The 14,846-nt window shown below is 45.5% G+C and overlaps 1 protein-coding gene across 1 annotated transcript in view; it reads left to right on the top strand.

Annotated features, from left to right (window-relative positions):
* Positions 1-14,846, top strand: part of asah2 (N-acylsphingosine amidohydrolase 2) — a 92,264-nt gene that overhangs the window by 54,182 nt on the left and 23,236 nt on the right. Inside the window, exons 19-21 of the mRNA XM_080205247.1 lie at positions 2,314-2,466; positions 6,785-6,844; positions 8,950-9,038. Coding sequence (XP_080061373.1) covers positions 2,314-2,466; positions 6,785-6,844; positions 8,950-9,038 — 302 coding nt within the window. The remainder of the gene's footprint in view (positions 1-2,313; positions 2,467-6,784; positions 6,845-8,949; positions 9,039-14,846) is intronic.

The raw sequence follows: 14,846 nt of genomic DNA, 5'->3' as shown, positions 1-14,846 counted from the left end.
TCCCCCCCACCCCCTGCATAGCTCCCCCCCCACCCCCTGCATAGCTCCCCCCCCACCCCCTGCATAGCTCCCCCCCCACCCCCTGCATAGCTCCCCCCCCACCCCCTGCATAGCTCCCCCCCCACCCCCTGCATAGCTCCCCCCCCACCCCCTGCATAGCTCCCCCCCCACCCCCTGCATAGCTCCCCCCCCACCCCCTGCATAGCTCCCCCCCCACCCCCTGCATAGCTCCCCCCCCACCCCCTGCATAGCTCCCCCCCACCCCCTGTATAGCTCCCCCCCCACCCCCTGCATAGCTCCCCCCCACCCCCTGCATAGCTCCCCCCCCACCCCCTGCATAGCTCCCCCCCCACCCCCTGCATAGCTCCCCCCCCACCCCCTGCATAGCTCCCCCCCCACCCCCTGCATAGCTCCCCCCTCCCCAAATAGCCCTCGCCCTCCCCGTTCCCTGAACAGCACCCCCCCCCCCCCCCCCCCCGTAGATCTTCCTCCCTCCCCTCCATACAGCTTCCACCCGCCCCCCCCTCCTCCCATGGAGCTTCCATCCCTCTGCAGACCTTGCTGCCCCCTCCCCCCGCCCCATGGAGCTGAGCTCCCCCCTCCCCCCCTGCTGAGCTTCCCTCACTGTCCCCCACAGAGCTCTCCCCCTCCTCCCCTGCATAAAGATGCCCTGCCGTAGCTGGCCCAGCGACAACCCCCCCTCTCCCATCGTCATAGCCCCCTCCCCCCACCTTTCATTTGCTCCTCAGACCCCACCCCCTGTTATACACCATCCTTGCTCAGGCCTCACCCACTTGGCCTTGCCCCAGCACACTGGCAGTGTGGGCATTGCCCAACTATGTGCCTGACTACCAGAGATCCAATGTCCTCTGTGCCCCCAGTGTGGCCATCATGCCTGGTTTTCACAGCTGGAGACGAGTAGTGATTATCACAGTTGAAGCTCAGATGATCCTGGGAGCTGGGAGAACCCAGCGTCAAATGATCTATGCATATTCAAATGCTACTTTAAATATCTGAATAGGCCTCAGAGTCTTTCTGGGTGTGATCTGGTGTGCACCAGTAGAAAGAAACTGGGATGATTGCAAATTATCAGGCACTGGAGGCGATACTGTTTTTTAGACCCCTGCACTATTCTCGTCAGCACGATCTGCGCCAGGCAGAATGAGGCCAGAGAACCGCCTCTGTGATCTTATTGTACGTAATGCTAAAGATTACGGCTAGATACACTAGCACTGTGCTTGGTAGAGTAGAGTTTATTCTTATCAGAGTTGCTTGAGTGCAATCCATATTTTTGATTCATGCAGTACAGCCACTCCAGGCATATTAGGCTTTGTGTAATAACTTGAAAATGGCCAAAAGAGGTTTCGCAAAGAAATTTACCTTTCAGTACAGAGAATATTGAGTATAAAGTGGATGAATTGCAAAAGGGACATGAATAAAGAAAAAAACATCCAATGCTTTGTAAAAAAAAATACTTTCTCCAATACAACTTAGGGAAATAATGAATTTGATTCAGTCTTTTCAATTACTGATGGTGGATACTCAAGTACAGACTATACATTTATTTACTTCAAGCCCTGCCTGTACTCAATTTTTCTTACATTTTTTAAAGCTTTTTATTTCACAACTGATTAATACATTTTCAGAATCAATTCCATCTAAATTTGGGGTGACACGGCCAGCACTGCTGCCTCACAGTGCCAAGGACCAGGGCTCAATTCTGGCTTTGGGTCACTGTCTGTGTGGAGTTTGCACATTGTCCCTGTGTCTGTGTAGGTTTCCTTTGGATGTTTTGGTTTCCTCCCACAATCTAATGATGTGCAGGGTTAGATAGATTGGCCATGGTAAATTTGACCCTTTGATGGATTAGTCATGGTAAATGTGTGGGGTTATTGGGATAAGGTAGGAGAGAGGGCCTGGGTAAGATACTCTGTCAGGGAGTCAGTGCAGATTTGATGGGCTGAATGGCCTCTTTCTGCATTGTAGGGATTCTATGATTCATTTGACAATGTAGTCCATTAGCTATTGATTCACAAAGCACAAATGATCTTGCACTGTCCTTCAGTTAGCACTGTATAAATAATGTTTTTCAGTGCTAATCTCTGGGTTTAGACAATCTTGCTTGAGCGTTGAAAAGTGAACTTGCCTTTGACTCTTTATCCTGATTCAGGATCCAACTTCAGAAATGATACTTCCATTTGAATTTATGAGAACGATACATTACTCAATTTTCTAAACCGGTTTCAGAATCCTATCCTTCCTACTTCCACCAGGAAGTTTATTCCAATCTGTAATTATTTTTTGATGTTCTAGAATTCTGTTGATCAGTTGCTTAAGGGTCCAGAGCCACCCAACTTTTCTGACAAAAAGCTGGTCTCACTCCTGATGCCCAATCCAGTCGATAAAGCACCATCCAGTAAGTCATTTGGTGACGTCTTAACAGATGTACAAGCATCATATAGACTGGTAAGTAAAGCATGTTTCCTGTTTTATATACATCCACATTTTATTTGCGTATTTTTATCTGGAAAACAGATGGAATTACAAATTGATCCATCCTTGAAACGACTGGTACAGATTTCAGCTATTAATCATCAGGACATGTGTTACACATCCTTTCTAATTTCCCTCTTGACTTTCTTTGTTCACTGCCTTTGGTGAAGTCACTGGATTATGGTGGGGAACAAATCCCTCTGATAGCTCAACCCTCCCTGAAGTATATGTCAGTGGAGTTGGGCTATTGCACTGTGAAGAGCAGTCACTGTTGAACTTGGCCTCCTGTCCTCTGATTAATTACACATGTGCAATTGTAACCAGGGTCACTGAAGAGTAACTGTGGCTTTGTACCATTCTACCCCGAGAAACAGGACAACGGTCTGTACATCACTGCAATATACCAAGCAGTGCATTTACCCATCACAGTAATGTACCAAGCAGTGCATTTACCCATCACAGTAACATGCCAGGCAGAGCTTTACCCATCACAGTAACATGCCAGGCAGTGCATTTACCCATCACGGTAACGTACCAAGCAGTGCATTTACCCATCACAGTAACATGCCAGGCAGTGCATTTACCCATCACAGTAACGTACCAAGCAGTGCATTTACCCATCACGGTAACGTACCAAGCAGTGCATTTACCCATCACGGTAACGTACCAAGCAGTGCATTTACCCATCACGGTAACGTACCAAGCAGTGCATTTACCCATCACAGTAACATGCCAGGCAGTGCATTTACCCATCACGGTAACGTACCAAGCAGTGCATTTACCCATCACAGTAACATGCCAGGCAGTGCATTTACCCATCACAGTAATGTACCAAGCAGCGCATTTACCCATCACAGTAATGTACCAAGCAGTGAATTTACCCATCACAGTAGTGTACCAAGCAGTGCATTTACCCATTGCCACAACATGCCATGCAATGCATTTGCCAATCACACACTTGGAGAGCTGCCAGAATGACCTTTAGAATCATTTTCTGTGCCATGTGCTGGCCATGTCTAAAACTAAGCTAAGTTTGTCCAGTGTGCCATTGCTGACATTTGTAGTCATCAGAGTCTTGCAGCAATGGATCACACACAAAGCAGCAGATTAAATGTGAGTACTAACTTTGGACTAATTTATTGCACAATGATTTATTTGAACATCGTGAAATGCAAAATTCAAGTTGAGGCCTTTTAGCAGTTTACAGAACGGGCTATGTTAAAATGGTCCAGTTGAGAATTGATGTTGTGTCATACATTTCAGATGCACAAAATACTTTTTAAGGGTTGACTTGTGAATTTAGTGGTGATATATTTTAATCCAAGCGTAAGTTTAAACAAGTTTGTGGGGCACATTCCATTTTATAATTTTATTTTTCTCCTTCCATCATTCTAAATATACTGGTGTCAGCAATTGAATAGAGATTGAGATGGTTAATGGTTGTAGCATTAGTATGATTAAACTGCATTATGGTGCATAAGGCAATGGGCCTCTTACGAGGCCTCAGATAACTCTTGTTACAAGGCCTACGGAGATAGTTTGTGGCTCCCAGCAATCTTGTTTTCCTCTTGTGTAGGGTAATAAGTGACCGATGTCTGATCTCACTATCAGGACTGAGAATGGGAATTAGATGATGGTTACAAAATTGAGATATTCCCTCCGATGCAGCGATGTTGTTCACTTGGGTTAATGGCTTGCTGACTTGCCTCAAGAGATGTGCCTACATTGTCCAATATCTTCCATATAGTAGCATAGATTGAAGGGAAAATTGTATCACTTTGGTTCACAGCACATGTTCTCCCTTGTGCTGTGAACCAAATGCTCATGTTATGATAACACTGTGCCTTTAAGAAATGTATTTCAGTCATGTTTCTGTGCAGGATGTTTCTAGCAGTCCCTTGCATTTCATCGGATCCATTCTGTCTACAACTGGTATTCTGTATTGTTGGTGCAATTTAATTGCTTAACTTGAACTAATACTGTTCTGCTGTTTTTGGTGTTCCCCTGGGATTTTGCAGAGTGGCATTTGATTGGGATGATTGATAAGTATGGTCATGTGACAGGCTGAAGCTAGGCTTACAGAGAGAATTACAGCTTAGTTGGTTCTTAGATGCTAGTTTTGAGTTGATAGAGAGCAGAATCTCTCTCTTCCCCTCTCCTAAATTTGGGGAGTAGGAGCTCCCAGAGACTAGGTTCACGTCTCTGGAGCTTTGCTGTTTTGAGAATATACCTTCTCTGAAAACTGCTGTCTGGATCTCTGTTCAGAAGTGTTAAGAAGTTGGAAATCTAGCATCACATGAGCATTTTTTTGTTCCTATGCTCGCTGATTCTCCAGAAGAGTTTTATGCCTATGGGAGAATACTGGTGAATTGGAACAACAGAGATAGCTAGCTGTTAAGAATTATATTTTGTCATGTCTAAGTGTTTTAATTAGTGAAAGTTGTGCTAATTCATTTTGTTATATTCTAATTGTGTTCTTAAATAAAGTTTATTTTGATAAAAACTTCCTAATCGGTCACTTGAACCAGACCTGGAGTGAACCACTTTATGTTCACCCTAGTCCCAAAACCAAATAAAGAAGTTAGGGTTAAGGCTAACTTCACAAAATACCTCGGAGTCCCTGATCTGGTCCTTAACAATGTGGCTGCCCTCCTCTCCAATCTTTTTGTTGCCAAACTGAGAAAGCATCTGGCAAGGTGAGGTCAGATACAAATCTTTAATCTACTGTTTTTTTTCCCCACAGCAAATGAACCTACAGAACAAAATTATTGGTCGCGCTAACTGAATCCTACAGTACAGTTGATTTCAGGGAATAATGCAAAATAAGAAGTATGCGACATATACTCATATCAGACGATCATTTTATTTAAATTAAAACAAAACGGGCAGCACTGAGGTGCAGTGGTTAGCACTGCTGCCTCACAGTGCCAGGGGCCCAGGTTCGATTCCCAGCTTGGGTGACTGCCTGTCTGGAGTCTGCATGTTCTCCTGTGTCTGCGTGGGTTTCCTCCGTGCTCAGTTTCCTTCCACAGACCAAGGTTAGGTGGATTGGCCTTGCTAAATTCTTCCTTTGTGTACCCGAACAGCCGCTGGAGCGTGGCGTCTTGGGGATTTTCACAGTAACTTCATTGCAGTGTTAATTTAAGCCTACTTGTGGCGCTAGTAACTAAACTTAAAAACTTAAACAGGAAGGATGTAGAGGCTTTGGAGAGGGTGCAGAGGAGGTTTACCAGGATGTTGCCTGGTGTGGAGGGGAGGTCCTATGAGGAGAGACTGAGAGATTTGGGGTTGTTTTCGTTGGAAAGAAGGAGGCTAAGAGGGGACCTTATTGAAACATATAAGATGATTAGAGGTTTAGACAGGGTGGATAGTGATAGCCTTTGTCCTCGGATGGAGAAACTAGCACGAGGGGGCACGGCTTTAAATTAAGGGGGGGTAGTTATAGGACTGATGTCAGGGGTAGGTTCTTTACCCAGAGGGTGGTGAGGGACTGGAATGCCCTGCCAGCTGCAGTTGTAAATGCGCCTAGTTTGGGGGCATTTAAGAGATCTGTGGATAGGTTTATGGACGAAATGGGATTGGTTTAGATTAGTGGGTTAGTGTTGTTTTTTTTAAAAGCTGGTCGGCGCAACATCGTGGGCCGAAGGGCCTGTTCTGCGCTGTAATGTTCTATGTTCTATGTTCTAAACTTGAAAAACTTAATGCTTCTGTCTGCCCTCCTGTGTACTCCTGAACCTGCTGAACACATACACATATAGCTTTCTGTTTTAAAAACCCCACTAACGGTGAGTGTTGCTGCCCTCAATCTTCATTTCTTTGAGTTTACAGCTTAAGCAAGTGAATTGTTTTAGACAACTTCCCCTGAGTGCCTGAGACCAGGGATCTCTGGACTCAATGCGGGGAGTTTCCCATCCCACCCACCATGGGGGCAGACTATGCAAAGGTCCATTGACGTGGGGCAAGGTGTTCCGATTTTGGGGCGAACATAGCTGAAAAATTCCCCCCCAATGGGTGTGATGTGTTTACCAGTTTGCAAGGCAGGTCTCTTGTCTTGGAATAGGGCCCTGGTGAGACCTAAGCGCTGACCATGGAATGAACAAAGTAACACCAGCCAACAGCTGGACAATATTTTGTGATTTGTTTTGTTACAAGACTTGGTGAGCATGAGAAAATATGCTTATTTTACACTATATTTAATCTGCCCAGGTTTAGAACGAGTGAAATTTGTTACCGTGAAGTATTAACCTGGATCGATACAAGTCACAATGGTCTTATTTTGTATTTATTGTAGGGAGATGTTGCAGAAGTGACGTTTGTGAGTGGGAATCCCAGGAACTCAGTTACTTCTATGGTATGTCATTCATTTGGATTTTTGGAGAGAGGGATCGGCTGAAAGAATTTCCTTGAATGAGCATGTTGTTTTCTGAAGGTGTGCTACATTTCTCAATCAAAGATTTCTTTTAACCCTTTTAATGCAGGTCTGTTTTGACCAGAATACAGCCTTTCAGGAGAAATGGGTGCAAGTTCCAACAAAACATCAGGCCATATGTTTGCTGTATGATAGATTCAGGAGTACCATAAATTCTGAATTTTAAACGAGGGCTGTGCTCACTCAGAGTGGCAGTAACCTCACTGGCAAAGGGAAGGGGATTCTGTCCTCTGATTGTCCTAAGGTAACCCCTTACAGCAGACAGGGTTGGCTCGGGGGCACAGTGATTAGCCTGCTGCCTCTCAGCGCCAGAGACCGGGATTCAATTCCAGCCTCTGGTCAGTGTCTGTGTGGAGTTGCACGTTCTCCCCGTGTCTGCAAAGGTGTCCTCCGAGAGTTCCGGTTTCCTCCCACAGTCCAAAGATGGTTAGGCGCATTGGCCATGCTAAATTCTCCCTCAGTGTACCCGAACAGGTGCCGGAGCGTGGCGACTAGGAGATTTTCACAGGAACTTCATTACAGTGTGAATGTAAACCTACTTGATTAATAAATAAACTTTATTATGGATGCACTTATTGACTTAGAGTGCATAAAGAATCATGAGGTAGGCGCAGTAACTTAACATTGGGAGTTCTTTATTAGAGGTGTGGGAGGAGCTAATCCCTTAGGGGGTCACCTGACCTGCACTCTTAAAGGGGCAGTACACATCCCAAACCCCAGCATACATTGTGTATTTCATATCTCACAGGCTATCTTGCTAAGAGTGTTAGACCAGCCGTAGTGCTGGCTGTGAAACCCTACATCCATCTGAACAGCAGCTTTCAAAGCCAGCAACACTCGCTCAATACATCCAACCAGCTGGCACATGGGGGGAAAAGAGGAATGGTGGGGGGGTGATTGGGGGATGGAAGGGTGGGGGGGGTAGGTGACAGGGGGCTTGAGTATAGTTCAGGGCTACTTTTTTTATTCATTCATGGGACATAGCATTGCTAGCTGGCCAGAATTTATTGCCCATTCCTAGTTGCCCGTAGAGGGCAGTTGAGAGCCAACCACATTGCTGCGGCTCTGGGGTCACATGTAGGCCAGACCAGCTGAGGATGGCAGATTTCCATCCCTGACCAGCTGGGTTTTTCCCACAATCAGCAATAGTTTCATGGTCATCAGTAGATTCTTAATTCCAGATTTTTTTTTATGGAATTCAAATGGCAGGATTCGAACCCAGGTCCCCAGAACATTAGCTGAGTTTCTGGATTAACAGTCGAGCGATAATACAACCGAGCCACCGCCTCTGTATCTTAACTCCATCAAGCTGCATTGGTTTTATAACCTAATGTGCTCACCTAATAATCTGTCAGTTTTAAGCTTGACATTTTCTGTTGGTGTAGTCTCAGCAGCATTTTGGGCAAAGAGAGGGTTCCACTTCTCCATGTCCCTTTGTGTGGGAAGGTTCTTTCCTAACAACAGCACCTGAATGGCCAAATTAGAATTTTTAAGCCATTACCCCCTTGTTCTGGACTCCCATCAGTGGAAGAAGTAGTTTCTCCATACCTACCTGATTAAATGCCTTCACCATCTTCAACACCTCAAGTAGGTCAGCTCTCAAATACTCTTAAGCAGACAGGCTTGATTTAGATTTGCTGATTCCAATGAGATTGGTGAGCTCGTATCCACAGGTCAGGTCGTATGGAGATCAGTATATGCTACCTGTAACATTCCCCTTTGCAATGGGAAGCCCATGGTTGGTATGACTGCTGGGGGAGCAATTTTGACCTGGCTTGCTCTGTCCTGTAGCAGGTCAGGGGCCTGGACTCCAGGGATAGTGCTGTGATCTGACAGACGTGGTTAACCAGACATTTCTCCACTGGGAGAAAGATTCCTGCAGATAATCAGGAATGGGAACGAGGATAATTGAGATTCCATTGTCATTTGGTTTAGCTATTAAACTGGTTCTTTGCTTCATTTCTGCATTCATGACATTGATAAGTTGGCCTGTTTTTAATACTTGTTCAATATTGTGTCTGTTTTAGGCTGATAGAACATTTCTGACTGTGGAAAAGTATGAGACTGTCAGTGGCAGTTGGGTTGTCATGTACAATGATGCTTCCTGGGACACCAGGTAATTCTCCTTTATCATTTTGTTGTTGTCCACTGTCAGGCTATCATCAGAATTAACTCTGGGCTAGATACATTATTCATTAGCGAACAAAATGTTCCCATCAAATCAATGCGCCCTAATTCAAAGTAATCTTTTTTATTCATTCATGGGACGTGGGCCTCACTGGCTAAGCCAGTAGTTATTGCCCATCCCTCATTGCCCTTGAGAATTAGGTGAGCCTTGAATCGCTGCAGTCCATGGAGTATACATAAACCCACAGTGCTGTTCAGGAGGGAGTTCCAGGATTTCAGCCCAGTGACAGTAAAGGAATGGCGATATGTTTCCAATCAGGATGGTGAGTAACTTCAGAGGAGCCTGCAGGTGGTGGCGTTTTTGCCCTTGTAGATCAGAAATGAAGGAGCCCCCAGCTGGGTGGGGGGTCAGATTCAGCCCATTGCACTTTTTCATCCAGGGAGATTTCAAAATCTGGCCTCAGCCCCCTGCATACTGCGTTCAGGACCTGCTGCCACCATGTCTGATGCCTGAGCCTCACCACAGGCCGAGGCTGTGAGGGGAGAACAAGGCCTGAAATCCAGGAGCTGGACCACAGGGAAGTGATGGCAGGCTGCTGGCTGCCAGTTGGGTGGTAAAGTGCGAGTTAGCTGTAGTAAGGGAGAAGAGGAGCAGGACACATAGCTGCAACAGTGGATCAACTCCCTTCCCTCCCACCTCCAGTCGTGTTCTAAGACAGAGGTTCAGCCCCTGCAAACTGAAGGAAAGGCCTCAGAAGCAGGCCCAAGTGCAGCCTTGGGCTGTGAGTGGATTTCGGGTTGTTGAATTGCAGGTCTGGGCTGCTTTGGAGGTGAGGCAGAATGGTAAAGGAGAGGGGAGTGAGAGAGGCAGACAGAGTAGAGAAAGAGACAGATCCAGACCAACCATAGAATCCCTGCAGTGCAGTAGAGGCCATCCGGCCCACCAGGACTGCACTGACCCACCCAGTCCCTCCTCCCAACCATCCCCGTAATCGCATGTCTTTACCATGGCCAACCAACCTAATCTACACATCTTTGGACACCAAGAACCAATTTAGCGTGGCCAACCCAACCGACCTGCACACCTTTGGAGAGAGTGGGAGTGGTGAGAGTGTGGGAGGGGAAAGGAAAGGAAAGAAAAAGTTGAGCTGGATTTCAGGAGTGCTGTGATTGGCACACAGAAGCTGTGCAACTTATTTCAGGAAAAGTAAACTTAGCCATACATTAAAGTGGCGGGTGAGTTGAATGCTTCTGTATTATGTCTTAACAACAAACTTAATTCATCATTTTAATGTGTGTGTGTGTGTGTGTGGCCCACCACTGATTTTGGCCCTTGATAAGAAAAAGATTCCCATTCCTGTTTTAGATGGTAGAGGTTGTGGGTTTGGAAAGTGCTGTCGAAGGAGCCTCGGTGATTTCCTGCAGTGTATCTTGTACATGATGTACACGACTGCCGCTGTGCATTGGTGATGGAGGGAGCGAACGTTTGTGGATGTGATGCCAATCAAGCGGGGCTGCTTTATCCCGGATAGTGTCGAGCTTCTTTTGCATTGTTGGAGCTGCACCCATCCAGGCAAGTGGGGAGTATTCCATCACACTCCTGACTTGTGCCTTGTAGGCGGTGGACAAATATATAAAAACAGGACATGCTCGCACTGCTCAACAGGTCTAACAGCCTTTATGGAGAGAAAAATAAAAATAATGGGCGGGATTTTCCTGCCGTGCTTGCCTCAAAACCTGGAAAATCCCAACCAAGGTCAACAGACCTTTGCATGATCTGCACCTCCGCCTGCTATGATTCCCATGGTGGGCAGGATGGGTAAATTCCCCCTCAGAGTTTCAGGTAATGGACCTTTCATTAGAACTGGAAAAAGTCAGAGTGTGTAACAGATTTTAAGCATGACTCTTTTCTAACTCAGTCCTGAAAAGAAGGATTCACTACTGTACCCAATTATGAACCAAAACATGTACGAGGAGTAAAAGTAGAGAAATTTCTAGGCATTGATGATCATACATGATATGATTTAATACGGTTTTTAATTCTTTCGTGGGATGTGGGCGTTGTTGCGAAGTCCAACATTTGTTGCCTATCCTTAATTGCCATTGAACAGTGGTTTGTTTGGCCATTTCAGAGGGCAGGTAAGAGTCCACCATACTGTTGTTAAATTGGAGTTGCACGTAATATCATAGAATTGCTACAGTAGAGAGGAGGCCATTTGGCCCATCAAATCTGCACCAATTCTCAGGCAGAGCATCTTGCCCAGGCCCTATCCCCGTAAGTACACTGATTTACCCACTAATCCCCCGAACCTACACATCTTGGGACGCTAAGGAGCAATTCAGCACGGCCAATCTATCTTGCACTTCTTTGGAACGTGGGAGAAAACTGAAGCACCCAGCGAAAACCCAAACCCAAACAGACACGGGGAACATGCAGACTCATCACAATGCTGGCCCCTGACATTGTGAGGCGGCACTGTTAACTACTTGCTACTGTGCAGTCAGACTGAGTAGGGAGGGCAGATCTCCTTCCCTAAAGGACATTAGTGAACCTGACAGGTTTTTACAGCAATTGGTGGTAGTTTCATGCTTGCCAGCTCTAGAATACAGATCATAGGACAGTACAGGCCCTTCGGCCTACAATGTTGTGCCAAGCTATGTCCGAACCCAAGCTCAAGCTACCCCACTCCCTATCATTCTGGTGTGTTCCGTGTGCCTATCCAATAACCACTTGAAAAGTCCTAAAGTGTCCGACTCCATTATCACAGCAGGTAATGCATTCCGCACACCAACCATTCTCTGAGTAAAGAATCTACCTCGGACAACCCTCCTATATCTCCCACAATGAACCTTATAGTTATGCCCCCTAGTAACAGCTACATCCACCGGAGGAAATAGCCTCTGAATATCCACTCTATCTATCCCCCTCATCATCTTAAACTTCTGTTAAGTCACCTCTCATTCTCCTCTGCTCTCAAGAGAAAAGCCCCAGTGCCCTCAACCTTTCCTTATATAGGCCTAATCTATATTTCAGATTTACAAAGTCAATTCAAATCTCATTAGCTGCCAAGGTGGGATTTATTCTTGTGTGCCAGTGCATTAGCCTGGGCCTCTATTATTAGTCAATGAACATCACCGTTATTCCACCATCTCCCTGTGAGAAATTGACGATGGAGAAAGATATGAATGTGACAAAGACCAGAGTAGTAATGGGCAACAAGGTCATTTTGAGGGGGCGTGAATAGAACTAAAATAAAGAACAATATCAGCAAACAATGACATAGGACAGAAACGGGAAACATTTAAAATTCTGTTCAGTAGCAATCCAGAATTATGTTCTAAACAATAATGAGACGCTATGCATGAACTAAAACAGAAAGGAAAATTTACGGGCAGGCAAAGAGGCATACATTAATTGCATGCAGAGTGGTGAGAGCACAAGGAACATTGGAAGAGATTAGAAGAAAAGTTGACAAAAGCTAGTAGGATGGCAAAGAAAAACTTTGAAACTAACTTTTCAAGAAACATAAAATCAAAATATTGAAATATTCTAAAAATAAAGGAGGAAAGCTGAGATGGAAACAGAACCATTAGGACTAGCCAAGATAAAATATGATGTCAAATGGCAGAAATATTAAAGCATCATTTAGCTTTGGTATTTAGCAAGGAGAGGGAATGAGTGGACGTTGTCAATGTTCCCAATGAGCTGTGCGAATACATGATTGGCAGACTGTGCAGGGAAGAAATGAATCTCAGACACCAATGTCCCTTTGGGAAATGTGTGCATCTCTGACCTGAAAGATAATATCCAGTACAATTAGCAGACTGCACACAGCAAAAAGAAATTAGAGGGAACATTGGACATGACATTTGAAGGTGAAAGTTGTATTGCTACGAGAACGTTTAAAATAAAAAAGAGGGAAGATATAACATTTGCTGCCAACTTGTAGAGAATAAGACACTGGTATGGGCAGATTGTATTTTAAAAGATGAAATAGCAAAGACGTTATTTTACTCGTACTGATTATTTTTAGAAACGGTATGGTACAAGGGAACTGGTAGATGCCTAATATTATACCTCTATATAAGGCAGATAGAACATAATTGGGAACTGTAGTCAGGTTGGTTTCATATTGAGAGTAGCACAGAATATGGGATGCCTACTAAAGGCAGAAATAGAAAAACATCTAGGGAATTTTCTCATTTTTTCCCAAAGTATCAACTCGGGTGGGAAAAGTGGTGTGTAGCCCATTGACTGTGCTGCTGGCTTCTCCCACCAAATTTTTAACCACACCGAAAATATCCGGCAGGTGACTCCCACTATGTTATGTTGGCAGGGGGTGCTCAGAATGAGTTCACCCCACCAACAACCTCAGCTCCTGACATAAAAAGGATTGAACAATGTTTTAAAAAAAAGTGTTCAAAGAGGAACCCTCCCCTCCATTGACGTGGAAACTCCCGCCATCCCCCCAGAGCCCAAGGGGACCTCTGCCACCCACAGAGATGGAAACTTCCTCGCAGGGAAGGCCCCCCCCCCTCCACCCCAACACGAACATGGACCCCCTCCCCAACCCCTCCATCCCACCAACTCGAACCTCCCTGCTGGAAGCCCCCCCCCAGGGAGTAGTGCAAGAGTACTGCCCAGACATGACCTTCTTCCCCTTCGGAGCTGCACTTATCTGCACGCCCCTGGTGGCTTCTGTTCACCATTTGTAAAAACCTAGCAGCAACTTTTGTACATGGAGGATTTTCCAGTGAGGAAGCCCACTACCTATATTTAATGAATTCAAATGTGATGTCCATCATTATGTAGCAGAAACACTGTTACAGTCGAGAAGGGAAAACCCACTGGTGGAAAAGCTATTTTGGGACTCCCTTTCAAATCTCCATCCCTTCCGCTATTCTCGCCCGCTGAAAACAGGGATGCAAAATCCATCCCACCCCCTTCCCAGAAACCAAAAATAAAGCAGTGAATAGTCAGCATGAGTGTTGAAAGCAAAAGTTTTATCAATCAATCTCATTTAGTTCTTTGAAGATTTAACAGTGTTGTACCCGTTAATTCTCAGATACTTTAGACTAGTTTGCTTACTCCAAGGGTTTACCTCAGTGCCCTTATTTGCAAGATGGACAAAGGATAAACACAAATCAAGTTTCAATAAGTTTATTAATAATAGTATTAACCCTTAAGTTACCCACATGAAACAAGAGGATACCCCAGATTCAAGTATATCACCCGCAAAGATGGTTTGGTTAAACTGCAGGCTCGATTCTCTGAGTCCCTCTCGTCCATTGTCACGAAGCTGAGTCTCAATGGCAACTTCTTCCTTCCTTCCTTCCTTCCTTCTCTGGTCAGTCTTCCTAATGGTCAAGGTCGCCTCCTTCATCGAATCTTCACTGCCGATGTATCTGAGGTGTGTACCTTCATCCCCCTGCCTGCCTACCTTTCCAGGAACTTCTCTGGTTTCTGGCCAATGTGTTCCCAGGAGAGGGTTTCTTGCTGTCTGCCTGACAGGACACGGGGCCCGTCCCCAGGTATCCATCTCTATGCTGTTGCTTACATGTAACCTGTTGCCAGATAAGGTAACTGCAGGAACTCTAGGTGACAGAGAGTCTGGCCCGATCTGGCCTTCTAACAATAGGCCAATGCATTTCAATGGGGTGCCACGATCTCCTGCTCAGTAGAGTGCAATGATCTTTAATGGGTGATTGATGGGCTAGGCCCAGACATGTTTACGTATTTGTATAATTGGCCTGCCCGAGATTTGACTGTGTTTGATTTTAATATGCCCCATTCTTT

Source organism: Carcharhinus amblyrhynchos, chromosome 17, assembly GCF_965287045.1.
Source record: "Carcharhinus amblyrhynchos chromosome 17, sCarAmb.v2.hapA, whole genome shotgun sequence".
Taxonomy (NCBI): domain Eukaryota; kingdom Metazoa; phylum Chordata; class Chondrichthyes; order Carcharhiniformes; family Carcharhinidae; genus Carcharhinus; species Carcharhinus amblyrhynchos.
The sequence above is the reverse complement of the archived record's forward strand: the minus strand, read 5'-3'. Positions and strand labels throughout refer to the sequence as shown.